The 11,691-nt window shown below is 36.8% G+C and overlaps 1 protein-coding gene across 10 annotated transcripts in view; it reads left to right on the forward strand.

The window, feature by feature from the left end:
* The window catches only part of EXOC1 (exocyst complex component 1), a 28,903-nt gene continuing 17,212 nt past the window's right edge, over nucleotides 1–11,691 (forward strand). For 2 of the 10 annotated variants that reach the window (XM_027635445.1, XM_027635450.1), the window contains exons 1-10: nucleotides 2–172; nucleotides 3,113–3,246; nucleotides 4,102–4,232; nucleotides 6,263–6,422; nucleotides 7,298–7,318; nucleotides 8,074–8,261; nucleotides 9,188–9,415; nucleotides 9,644–9,776; nucleotides 9,969–10,078; nucleotides 10,624–10,677. In XM_027635445.1, the coding sequence (XP_027491246.1) occupies nucleotides 3,123–3,246; nucleotides 4,102–4,232; nucleotides 6,263–6,422; nucleotides 7,298–7,318; nucleotides 8,074–8,261; nucleotides 9,188–9,415; nucleotides 9,644–9,776; nucleotides 9,969–10,078; nucleotides 10,624–10,677 (1,149 nt within the window). In that variant the 5' untranslated portion in view covers nucleotides 2–172; nucleotides 3,113–3,122. Of the gene's footprint in view, nucleotides 173–391; nucleotides 590–3,112; nucleotides 3,247–4,101; nucleotides 4,233–6,262; nucleotides 6,423–7,297; nucleotides 7,319–8,073; nucleotides 8,262–9,187; nucleotides 9,416–9,643; nucleotides 9,777–9,968; nucleotides 10,079–10,623; nucleotides 10,678–11,691 lie in introns of those variants that run through there. The other 8 variants (XM_027635451.1, XM_027635454.1, XM_027635448.1 and 5 more) reach the window with 7 other exon arrangements.

The following is an 11,691-nucleotide window of genomic DNA, read 5'->3' on the forward strand; positions in this document are numbered from 1 at the left end:
TCCGCCGCGTGTGGGGGCCTGCCGTGGTGCTCCGCGGGCCGGCTCGGCCGCGCCCGTGCCGCCGGGCTCGGGGTGGGGCGGCGGCGGGAGGGGGTCGTGTCCGTGTGCGGGACTCGCAGGTGGGAGGCGGTGAGGCGGTGCCGGACGGGCCCCGGGGAGGCCGCCGCTGCAGGTAGCTCTTCTGAGTTTTCCTGTTAAATAATTGTTATTTTGAGTGATTCCCTTGGGTTGCGCTCTCGTGCTACGTTCTGACCCGGTACGATGCAGGGGTAGCGTGTTTTCCTGTTTGCACCTTTAGGGGGCCCAGCAGTGCTCAGTAAGTAGCCTTACACATCGCTGTGCCCTGTCTGGCGCCTGCTTCCCGGACAGGCCGCGCCTGTGATGCGATGTCTCTGACAGATTTCACGTAGCCTTTGTCTGGAACATTACAGGTAAAAATCCAGCAATACCTAAAGGGTTTTATTTGAGTCTGGTGTGGGTCTCTGCTCTCCTGAAGTATTTTTCTGAGGAAAGGGCTTTATCTCCGACTCCTTGGGCTAAATTCTTTGTTCCTTTGAGCCAGAAGGATTCAAGGATTCAAGTGTGAAAAGTAAGAGATGCTTGATCCTGGCACGTTGTGAAGGTTTTGGTGGTTGTGAAGAAGGGGGCTGAGTTCGTAAGAGAAGTTGGACTGTATGTTAGAGCTTGTCTTTGATCTTGAATTGATCATGTTTGTTTGATGGGAAAGGTGTATACTGCATAACCTGGACAATTTGTGTTAGCACTGAAACGGGGGAGCAATTTGCAGCAGTTTGATCATGACTTAGAGCAGAAAATAAAATTCTAAATCAGGAAGGAAAGGAAATTTCTGAAATGCAGCAGGTTGTTGGTATTTTGTATGTTCATCTTTTGCACCTGTTGAAGAGTAACAGGAATGACAACCTGATACAATTTGGGAAACAGAAGATGGGCCCAGCATTTGATGAAAGAGGAGGCAAATTATTAGCAGCTTTGGACTGTTACATTGCCATAGTGGTGTCCTATAAACAGTGTTTGTTTGGATGCCCTGAGCTCTGTGCATTTGGCAGTACTGATTCTGCCTTGGCAGAATCCAAAACCCTTGAGTTACTATCTTTAAAACTATCACGGTGCCTAAGATTTTGTCTTTGCTGTGTGTTTATCAGAGAAAGCAATGCAGGCATCTCTAAGACAACAAGCTAACCTAAAATTTAACTACATATATTGCTTTGGCATCAGGAGCATGGCATGTTGTGTGTATTAATCATATTTTTAATGCACTGTAGAATTTTAAGGCACAAGTTCAGAGTAATATTGGAGCTTCTGTATTTAAATAAAAACATTGAAATGTGATGTCTAAGTGTTGCTCTGTTCAGACTTTGTAGAAACTCTGTGTAGTGTGAGGAACTGTTCTGAATTGAGTGAATATTGCTAATTCCTTAATTTTCAGGGGCTTTGGTGGGGGTTTTGGATTTGTTTTGTTTTTTGTTTGGTTTTTTTCTGATGTGATTGAATTCTACAGTCTTGAGTATTGGATGGGCTTGGCCCATCCCCATCCACATCCCCTCCTCCCTGGATTTCTAGGATCCAGTGGGGACTAGACCGTGCTTTGCTGAGGAACCCATTGACTATACCGAAATCTGTCATGGGAGTCTCTTTCAGAATTTTATGACTTCCTTAGGATTTTATTCTTGTTTGGTGCAAGGTTAATTTATTGTTGCTCTTACTTTACCACTGTGAATTCTTTATTGTAAATGAACATGGTAGAAGTACAAATGCTTTCCTCCAAGCATGTTGCATACTTACTTGAAGACACTGACAAAAGAAATCCTAACTGTCAGTGAGCATTTTTAAACAAACCAGTTGATAATGCATCCCACAAATCTGAATAGCTTTCTTCTCTTACACCTTTACTTCTTCTTACGCTTTACTTTCTCCCACTGCTGGCTGCTGCTACTGCAGAGGTGAATCACTTGAATGAGGAAACCCGTGAAGACATTCCCTCCTCCCCGTCCACCCCACAGTCTCTTTCCGCCTTCTTTTTTGGTCCTCTACCTTCCACAAATCACCTGAAAACTATTCTCACTGAGGAGAAAAACTAGAAATCAAACTTTCTGGATGTTGTTAGGAAAGTACTTTTGGCGTTAATGACAGATGCACCTCATTTATGCAACCTAATGGTCTGATGTAGTGTATGACTGTATCGTTGACATCAGGGAATGGCATAACATGGGATTTAGAATTTAGAATTTCTCTTCTCATACCAAGGGAGGAGGAAGTGAGGAAGCAGAATTATTCAGAATGATTTTTCTGTCTACCAGAAGAGAATTAGGATGTGTGTGTGGTTCACCAAGACTCAAAAGTAATAATTTGTTAGACTTGAAATTGTGCCATCAGTGGTGGATTGACTGACTGCTATGACATACCATATCCAGAATATATTCTAGAAGTCTTCCTGTAAAGTAGGGGGACATTTTCTTCTGCTAAATGGGGCATTATTTTCAGTTTGGTCTGCCCAGCATATAACCGTGGTGAAAGAGTCCTGCACATTTAATTGAAGATTTTAGGTATATTTGAAGGTTTCAGGACTTTTAATTTAAGATCATCTCTGTAGTGACTTTAGTTTCACATGATCCATCCTATTAGATTTTGTGGGATTTTTTTGTTCACCTGTCTTCATCTATAGTTTTACTGGATCCATGGCATTCATGTCCATTCCAAAATTCCACTAACTGGTGAGGGAGTCCTCTTTTTTTTTTTGATTCCCATTTCAACTTTTTTTTTTGGTTTTTTTTTTTTTTGGTTAATGTCTTGCATTCCCCTTTACTACAAAGAAGCTTTTTGTTCTCCGTTAAATTAAGCTGAAGGATGATCTGGGTGTTGATAAATTACAGTTGTCCTATTGAAGTAAGATAGTAAGCTTTAACTTGAACTTTTACTTAAAATGGGCTGTTCTTCTATGTAAGTCATGCTTGTTTAGGTTACAATTCATTAAGTTACCTGTAAAATTTAATTTTAAAAAACTCTAATCGCTATAAGTACATGACTGGTTATTTTTTTTGTGTGTGTCTGTTAAATGTGCTTGAGTGTATTATGACTTCCTAAAATCTTTCAGCTGAGAGAAAATGACTGCAATCAAGCATGCTTTACAGAGGGATATTTTCACTCCCAATGACGAACGCTTGTTGAGCATTGTGAACGTGTGCAAAGCAGGCAAAAAGAAGAGAAACTGCTTTTTGTGCGCCACAGGTACATAGGAATACCACACTGTGTTTCTTGTCTTCACCTTTGTTTTTTATTTCGTTGCTTTTGTCTTAGCTTTATTTACAGTGCTTTTTCTTGACCTGTATAAAACAGGTGCTTTCCATTTCTAATGGAGAAAATCAGTTGTACTTCCATTATTGCTTCTACTAAAAAAGAAACAAACCCCTGTACTTTTATTCGCAGATCTCATTGTAATTTGAAATGAAGGAATCAAACATATTTATTTTGGGACTGGTGAGCTTTATGTAGTGTTTAAAAGGGGATTTAGTAGTCATTATTATCAGTAGCTTGATAAACCTAAATAAAATGCAAGGTTAAATAAACCTAAATAAAATGCAATAGAGTACTGGTTAGAATTCAAGGCAGAGGGCTCTGGAAAGGCACAGTAACTGAACTGAGTTCTAATGTTCCTTTACATTATATCTCTTAAAAAAATTAGGTGCTTTGGATTGATCTGTCAGTAAATTAGCTTGCTAGAATATTTTTCTGACTGAGAAGTCTCTGATAATGTTTTTATTCTGACTGTAATCTCCAATTATGTCTTTGCTTTGTCAGTTACATGGTAATGGTCCAAGATCTGCTGTATCAAAAAATAGCTGTAAATTGGGTTCATTACATCACAAGCTGTAAAGAGATGCATGCCTTTTTGACTGAGGCTTAAACTGAGCTGTGGATATTGTGGATGGAAATGTTTCAAAGGGTCTGTTGTCTGTTTTCATCAAATAAATATTATGAAACCTCCCCCACAGAAGGGAGGGGGATTTCAGAAGTTGAAGTACAGCCGAAACAGGCGTTAAAGAAATATGTGTTTTGAAATTACTCTCTTATTTCATTTAATAGTGACAACAGAACGACCAGTGCAAGTAAATGTGGTAAAAGTGAAAAAATCTGACAAGGGAGATTTCTACAAAAGGCAGACTGCATGGGCACTTCGAGACCTTGCTGTTGTCGATGCCAAAGATGCTGTTAAAGTAGGTGTACCTTTTTTTTGATGTAGTGCTCTGCTCAGAACACCCTTTTCTCTCCAAGTTAGAGTTAACTTCTTGATATTGACTGCTTTAAAGCTTAGATTGGTAACATGTTAATTAGGAGTTTATTAGAAATTGGGATGATACATTCCTGTGCTGCTTATGCCTGCATTTTCTTTCAGCCTTTCCAAGAATGTAACCCTGGTAAATTGAGTAAGAGCAGTCTAGATATGCTTGAATAGCAGTAGTCTGAATATCTGCCCTGTTAGTTGTAGTGATCTCTCAGTGACTGTAGAGAGCTTGTGCTTTGTTTGTTTCAAGTTATATGTAAATTTTTACTCCAAGCTTAGTTTCCATTAAGAACATCCACTACTGTCTTACTAACGATGTTCAGCTCCGGGTAATGTTTTTAGCGAGGACACTTAAAGTATTCTTAAGGAGCAGTATGTGAGCTGGAGGGTGAGGTCTTACAATCTGTTCTCTAAACCCTGACGTTGACCATTTCTTGGAAAGGGTACAGTCCTGAGGTGGTGGACTTTTCCACAGAACAACAAGAGCAACCTATTTTTGACCACTTAAATTAACCTTCTGTCATGCGCTAAAGATGTACAAGTAGGCAGGGGTGAAAATCCTTCATGCTATGATGTCTGGTTTTATCTGCTGGTAACTCATGATTTGGAAGAATAGTGCAGAAAACTACAAAGTTTAAAACTCTTTGTTTTTCCCCTCCCGGCCCCCTCTCCCCAAGTGTAGGTTTGTTATTTCAGTTATGCACATACTTGTTGGCTGGATTTTAGATTTTCCTCGCTGTTCCTAAATACCATGTTGAAGAATCGATTCTTAAGATTAAGGTTAAAATTTTTTTGTCTTTTCTTGCAAAACAGAATTTGATAACCATTTGCAGAAATATTCTGTAATATATATACCAATCTAATGAGAAATTTTGAAATGTTCTTTCAAAAACCAAATGTTGAATGGCAAACTCTCTCATATCCAATAACGTAAGAATTAAAGTTGATAGGTTCATCATGGTTTGCTTTCACATATGATTGTATGCAATGCGTTTAACACAAGGCCTTTCCTGCACTAGTTGTGAGACAAGTCAAGTTTTATGTGACTATACTCTTTATTTAGAAATGTATGGTAATTGTATTTATCAATATAAGCTAAAGAAAAAAAAGAACTGCTTTTGTTGTAAAATTTCCCATCATGTGCAGTTTCTTGTGCCACCTGCTTCTACAGGTAGTAGTGACTAAGTAGAAGCAATAGTATTTACAAGCTATATATAAGTAACATGTATCTGAGGCAATAACATTTTTCATCAAAAGGAGACTGGACCTTGCAAAATGCTTGTAATATCATCTTTAAAACAGGCAATTAGCAGTTCCAGTCCATATTGAGTTCATAAGTGACTGTAGAAAGGCAAGTACTTCATTCAATCGCTATCAAAGTAACATTCTCAACAGGCAGTAAATCTATTTGAAAATACTTACATAGAAGCTTTTTACTATTAAAAGGCCAAATGATTTTTTCTATCCTGTTCAGTCCTATCAAACACTATCACACCTCTAAAATATATAAAGTACTTATAATTCTTTTTCCCCTTGCCTATTCTCTCAAATCTCCCTGAACTGTGTTGTGTATGGTATTATTTGGTAACTCCAGCTACCATTTTTATTTTCAGATGCTAACACAAGGCATTAGTCATTCTGAGGACAGTGTTTCAGGGCAGACAGACAGTGCTGTCAAATATTTGTTGACAGTCTTACAGATCTCTGTATTTTGTGTTATTTTTGCCTTATCTGGCTTGACAAAATACTGTCTCATAGCTTGGATTCTGTTTTTTCACGTTCACTATTTTAGCACCTTTATTAAGGTGCACCAGACTTGCTATGAGCTTCTGTCTCTTTAAGGCTGGCACGTGTATAATTTCATTTTTATTCCGTCATCTCAATAATTTAATGCATAAACAATTTCTGCTACTCGGAAAATCATTTGTCTGTGGAACCTGTAACATATCTTATCTTTTACAGGAGAATCCTGAATTTGACTTGCATTTTGACAAAGTGTACAAATGGGTTGCAAGCAGCACAGTGGAAAAGAACACCTTTATTTCATGTATCTGGAAACTCAATCAGAGATATCTTAGAAAGAAAATTGACTTTATTAATGTTAGTTCACAACTGTTGGAAGGTAAACTTCTACAACTGTGTTTGAAGTGTAAAGTTTAATAATTATTGGTGTAAACCAGGTATACTAAAAGAAATATTTTTAATCCTGATGGGTTTTCTTATGGAATTTTATTCTTTTAGATTTTTTATGTCTTCAGATGAGCAAGGTGACTATTGATTTTCTAAGATTTTCTGTTAGAAAACTGAGACCCAAGACAAAATACTTAATTAGTGATAATTAATTCATAAGCTTATTGTATTTCTAAGACATTCTGTTTCTCAAACAAAATAAAATCTGCCTCTAAGATCTGGCAGGTCTAATTGTGTAACGAATCTACTTTTGTTCCTGTTTTCATTTCCCCTGAATTAGAAAAATGCCTTAAAAAGTGATGCTTCTGTAGCTTTCCAGAGACTAATGAGGGTTTACATGAGATTTCTAGTTTTTTAACTGTGAAGCATGTGTTAAATTCTTCTGGACCCTGTTACAGTTTTTGTCACTGGCTGGTTGCTAAGGAGGCTTTGTATCTTGTTTGCTTATGCTGCATTAAATATTTTTACAGTCATGTTATCATTATTATAGTTAAAATTTTATAGTAAAGCCTAGTGAGTAAGTGTATCTCATGTTGAGTCTGTCAGAAGTGTTTAAACTATTGGTATTAAATACTAGACTGGCATGTGCAGAAGAATTTGAATTAGAAATGTGAAACAGGAAGGATAACATTTCTGTATTTTGGTGTTGTCCACTTTGTTTTAAACCAACCTCTAACATTTCAAGTTTGTGCAATATTAAACATCCAAACTTACTGCCATTTAAAAATATACATGCTGTTCGTGCTTTGTCTAGCTAACATTCTTTGCTTCCTTTCCTCTGCTTTTCCATACCTTTTAATTCTTCAGAACTTCCTAAAGTTGCAGAAGGTGCGTAACACCTTTTTCCTTTATTTTGCTTTGTACGCAATTTTTGTAAATAATATGTGATTTTTTTGGTTTTATTTTGTTTAATAGGGCTTTGGATAGCTTATCGAGTTGCTAGAGATAAGAGAGTTATTTCAAATGTCCTAAACACTTTCTGGCTGGACTGTATTAATGTTATGTAAATCATTTGTCAGCCTTTGAGTTAAATTAAGTAAGTACTGCCGTGAGAAATCATAGTTAATGAAACCATTGTTATTTCATTTTCACTTACCCCAGTACTTACTGTTCTGCTATGAAACTCACCTTGAGCATCGAGATAACTTTTATTTATTCAGTGACATATATCTTAATCAACTTCAGTATGGTCTGTCTACCAAAAGAGAGAATCTAACTTTTACTGATCTTCCGCTAACAAATCGAGCGTAATACTGTAATGTATTCTGATGCTGATTACCAGTGTAAGAGGTGAATAAACTGAGACTAGGTTTGTCCCTTGAAATAAAGGAAGGTGGATATTTGTATTTTGCTTGTGTTGCATAATTTGGAAAAGATCTTTGTTGGGAATCACTTCTGGTAGTTGTAATGAAGCGCATGGAAGACTGAGACTTGAAAAAGTGTTGATAGGTAACAGGTGCTTGTTAGGAAAGTTGTTTAATGGATTCATTTTCTTAGAGGTAGTTAAACATACTTAAGTACTCTTAAAATGCTTGTGTCTTTCTGGACTTGATAATGTGTTCTGTTTTCCTTCTCTACCTAAGAATCCGTTCCAAGTGGAGAGAATCAAAGTGTAGCAGGAGGCGATGAAGAAGCTGTGGATGAATACCAGGAGTTAAATGCAAGAAAGGAACAGGATATTGAAATAATGATGGAAGGGTGTGAATATGCTATTTCTAATGCTGAAGCCTTTGCAGAAAAGTTGTCGAGAGAACTACAAGTGCTAGATGGGGTAAACATTCCTTCTAATGTGCAGTGTGTCAGCATGTTGAACTGTTCTCATTGATACTGGCCACATAGCATTCTTTGAAAATTAATTAACATGTTCTGCTGTATATTTAAATGTAAATGTGTTTCTGTTGCTAAGCTGAGCTACATCTTGTCTATTATCAGATTGTAGAGATTTTCAGCCTTTGCTCTTTGCCTTCCACACCTTCTGGGGTGAATTGCAGGCTTTCAAATGAAGAGCTGAGAAGAAAAAAGGGAGACATTCTGCATATGCCTTTCTTGAGGGCAGGAGTGCACAGAGAGAGAGAGAGTAGTCCATTCATGTCCATGGATGCCTAAAATAGTCCTATCCATGTAACTAGGAAACTGGTTTAGTCTAATAACATTGCAGTATTTGGCTACCTGTAACGGTGCCATATTATTTGCTATTTTGCTTTTTAAACATCCCTTCATTCTAGAGGTCACTTGGAAAACTTAAGGAGATGCAGGGGATACAGTCTTGAGGGAACAGTCAACAATTGTCAAGTTGTGTGTTTCTTGTATATTTTGAAAATGCCTTCTGTCATACAGGCAGCTTATCTTGCAATAGAAAATCTGACCTTAACACCTGAGCTGGTTTTATTGGAACTAAAAATGTTCTGGTATAGCAGGGATTACTGTTCGGCTTTTTATTTTTCTGCAGATCAGTAATTCAGTTCTAAGAACTTGGCAAAGTTTTGGGTTTGTGTCTTTTCTTTTTGAAATAAGGAAGTGTCATAGGCTGAGGAACTGCTGTGTTCAGTAACACTTTAAATGAGAAGTACTACAGTGTTGTTGATTTCCTCACAAGTTTTGAAAACTGTTTGACAGTAATAAAGGCAGAAGGAGATATCAGAGCGCTTTTGAGATACAAAAAATGTCTCTTAGAATGTTACTTTATTTTCTGTACAGGCAAATATCCAGTCCATTATGGCCTCAGAGAAACAGGTGAATATATTGATGAAATTGCTGGATGAAGCTCTAAAGGAAGTTGACCAAATTGAGCTAAAGCTGAGCAGTTATGAAGAAATGCTTCAGAGTGTAAAAGATCAAATGGATCAAATTTCAGAAAGCAACCACCTAATCCATCTTAGCAACACGAATAATGTGAAACTACTGTCAGAGATAGAGTTCTTAGTGGTAAGCATTTTTATCGTGTTTACAATAGTTGTTCACATAAAGTATAAAATTCTTTTAGGTTGCTACCCTCTTTAGCACGATCGTCGTTTAAAATAATGAGCATATTTTTCTGTTTTGTTACTGCACTAACTCCAGTAAGTTATAATGATAAAGTTGTATTTATTAGTCTGGGTTCAGCAGCATAGCAAACTAGCCTGCTTATAGACAGTATTATCCATTATTTTGTAGAATCACATGGATTTGGCAAAAGGTCATATAAAGGCCCTTCAGGAGGGAGATCTGACATCTTCTCGAGGCATTGAGGCCTGCACTAATGCAGCAGATGCCCTTCTACAGTGTATGAATGTAGCTCTTCGTCCAGGTAATGTTTTTGTTAGACTTCAGTCTAACATGCAAAATTTATTATGGTACTGCCTTTATTTGTAACTGCTGTTCCAACTAGTCTCAGATTTTGTTCTGTAGATTGAAGGAACTGTGACCTCTGGCCCTCTTGGTTCCCATATACAATATATTACTATATATTTTGTGCTCTCTAAATCCTTTTTGTTTGTAGGACATGATATGCTTCATGCAGTGAAGCAGCAACAGCAGCGGTTTAGTGACTTGCGCGAGCAATTTGCACGGAGACTTGCCAGTCATTTGAACAGCGTATTTGTTCAGCAGGTATTACTTCTTTCTATTTAATACGAAATTTTTGATCACAAACTTTTCTGCAGAAGAAAAACAATCTGCCTAAGATTGGACATATTCTGTGATGTAATCAGTAAATGCTTGAGGCGCTTCAGGCAGAGATATTGCTAAGCATACCAAACTACAATTGCCTACGTAAGTCTCTTACGTTAAAAAAAACCAAACCCAAACACCTCTTTTTAATGGGCTTGCTCTCTGAATTAAACACATTGTGTGATATATAAGGATTTATTTTAATTGTAAAGCTTGATTAATTGAGGAGAAAAAGCACTGACCTTTTTTTAAAGCTGTTAGAGGCTGAAAACATTGAAGTTCTTGCTATCTGAACCTCAAGAGCCATACAAAAAAGCCAAAACAAACCCAAACATCCAAAGTAAAATGTCTGAACCTTGGTTTTGATCTTTAACTTGAGATATTCATAAATCACTGTCCTTACTGTCCTTACAGTGTGTCCTAAAGGCTGGGTGGTTTTTTTAGCCTCAGTTTTTTAATTTCTGTATTTTTTTATCTCCAATTAGTTTACTCAGACCCTCCTTCAACTCTATAACAGGTCCTCCTATCATTCAGTTCCAGTGAGTACCTTGGGTTTGAAATAAGCTTTTCTAACTAATTTTTTTTTAGCTTGAATTATCTAACTAGCAGCTGCATTTTTGGCTTTGCAAAAAGAAATTTGTCTCTACTGATTACAGAGCATCAGACCTACACCCCTTCTCACTTCTGTTACTTTTGTCAGCCTTTAAGCTTTGTTTATAAGCTAACATTCCTCTGATCTGATCTCCAGAAATTGCTAAGAGACAGATGGAGATGTACGGAGGAAAAATATTTTCAGGAAATTGTAATATGTGTACAACTGTGCAGATGCTGCAATTGTGTGAAATTGCAGAATTTGTAAATAAAAAATAATAATTCCAGTTTTATACATATTAATGCAATAGAAGTTTAAAAGTTCTAGATTTTCTGTATTAGGCTGTGTGCAGAAAATGGAATATTTACACTGGATAATTGTGTAGAAAATTATATTTGAGAGTACAAGCTGGGCTTTTTATGACAAAGATTAGTACTTCCTACATTTTCTTCACTTTGCAGAAGAGTTCCAGCTCCACAACATGTTAATTCTTTTGCCTTTAGCTTCTGTTCTTAGGAAGGTATTTTTCCTCTGTCACTTTTGATATTTTGAAAACCTGAGTATAGGCTATCTGTCTCAGCCTTTAAATGAGGTATTAGAAGCTATATTGTATAAGTCCTATGTAAATGCATTCACAAAGTTGAAATATTGGAATTGTGTATGGAAGTGACTGCTTAACAGAATATATTTTCTGATGTTCTATTCTGAAGATTTTATTTTTAAAAATGGTAAGAGATTATTATTACTTTGCAATATTATGTGTATTAGATGAAATATTTTTAAAGACACTTTTGAGTGCTATTGAGAATGCTATTACCACTTTGCAATTTATTTTTTTTTTTTTAATTCTGAAACTAGTAGTGGCTTCACATTGTTTTTCATATCAAATTATCCTCTGAAAAGTTGTAGCTTGCTGTTAGCTGTGAGGTATTAATCAGTAGATTAAACTTAACAGCAAAGT

The sequence above is a fragment of the Corapipo altera genome, unplaced genomic scaffold, assembly GCF_003945725.1.
Source record: "Corapipo altera isolate COAL_440 unplaced genomic scaffold, ASM394572v1 22b, whole genome shotgun sequence".
Lineage (NCBI taxonomy): Eukaryota > Metazoa > Chordata > Aves > Passeriformes > Pipridae > Corapipo > Corapipo altera.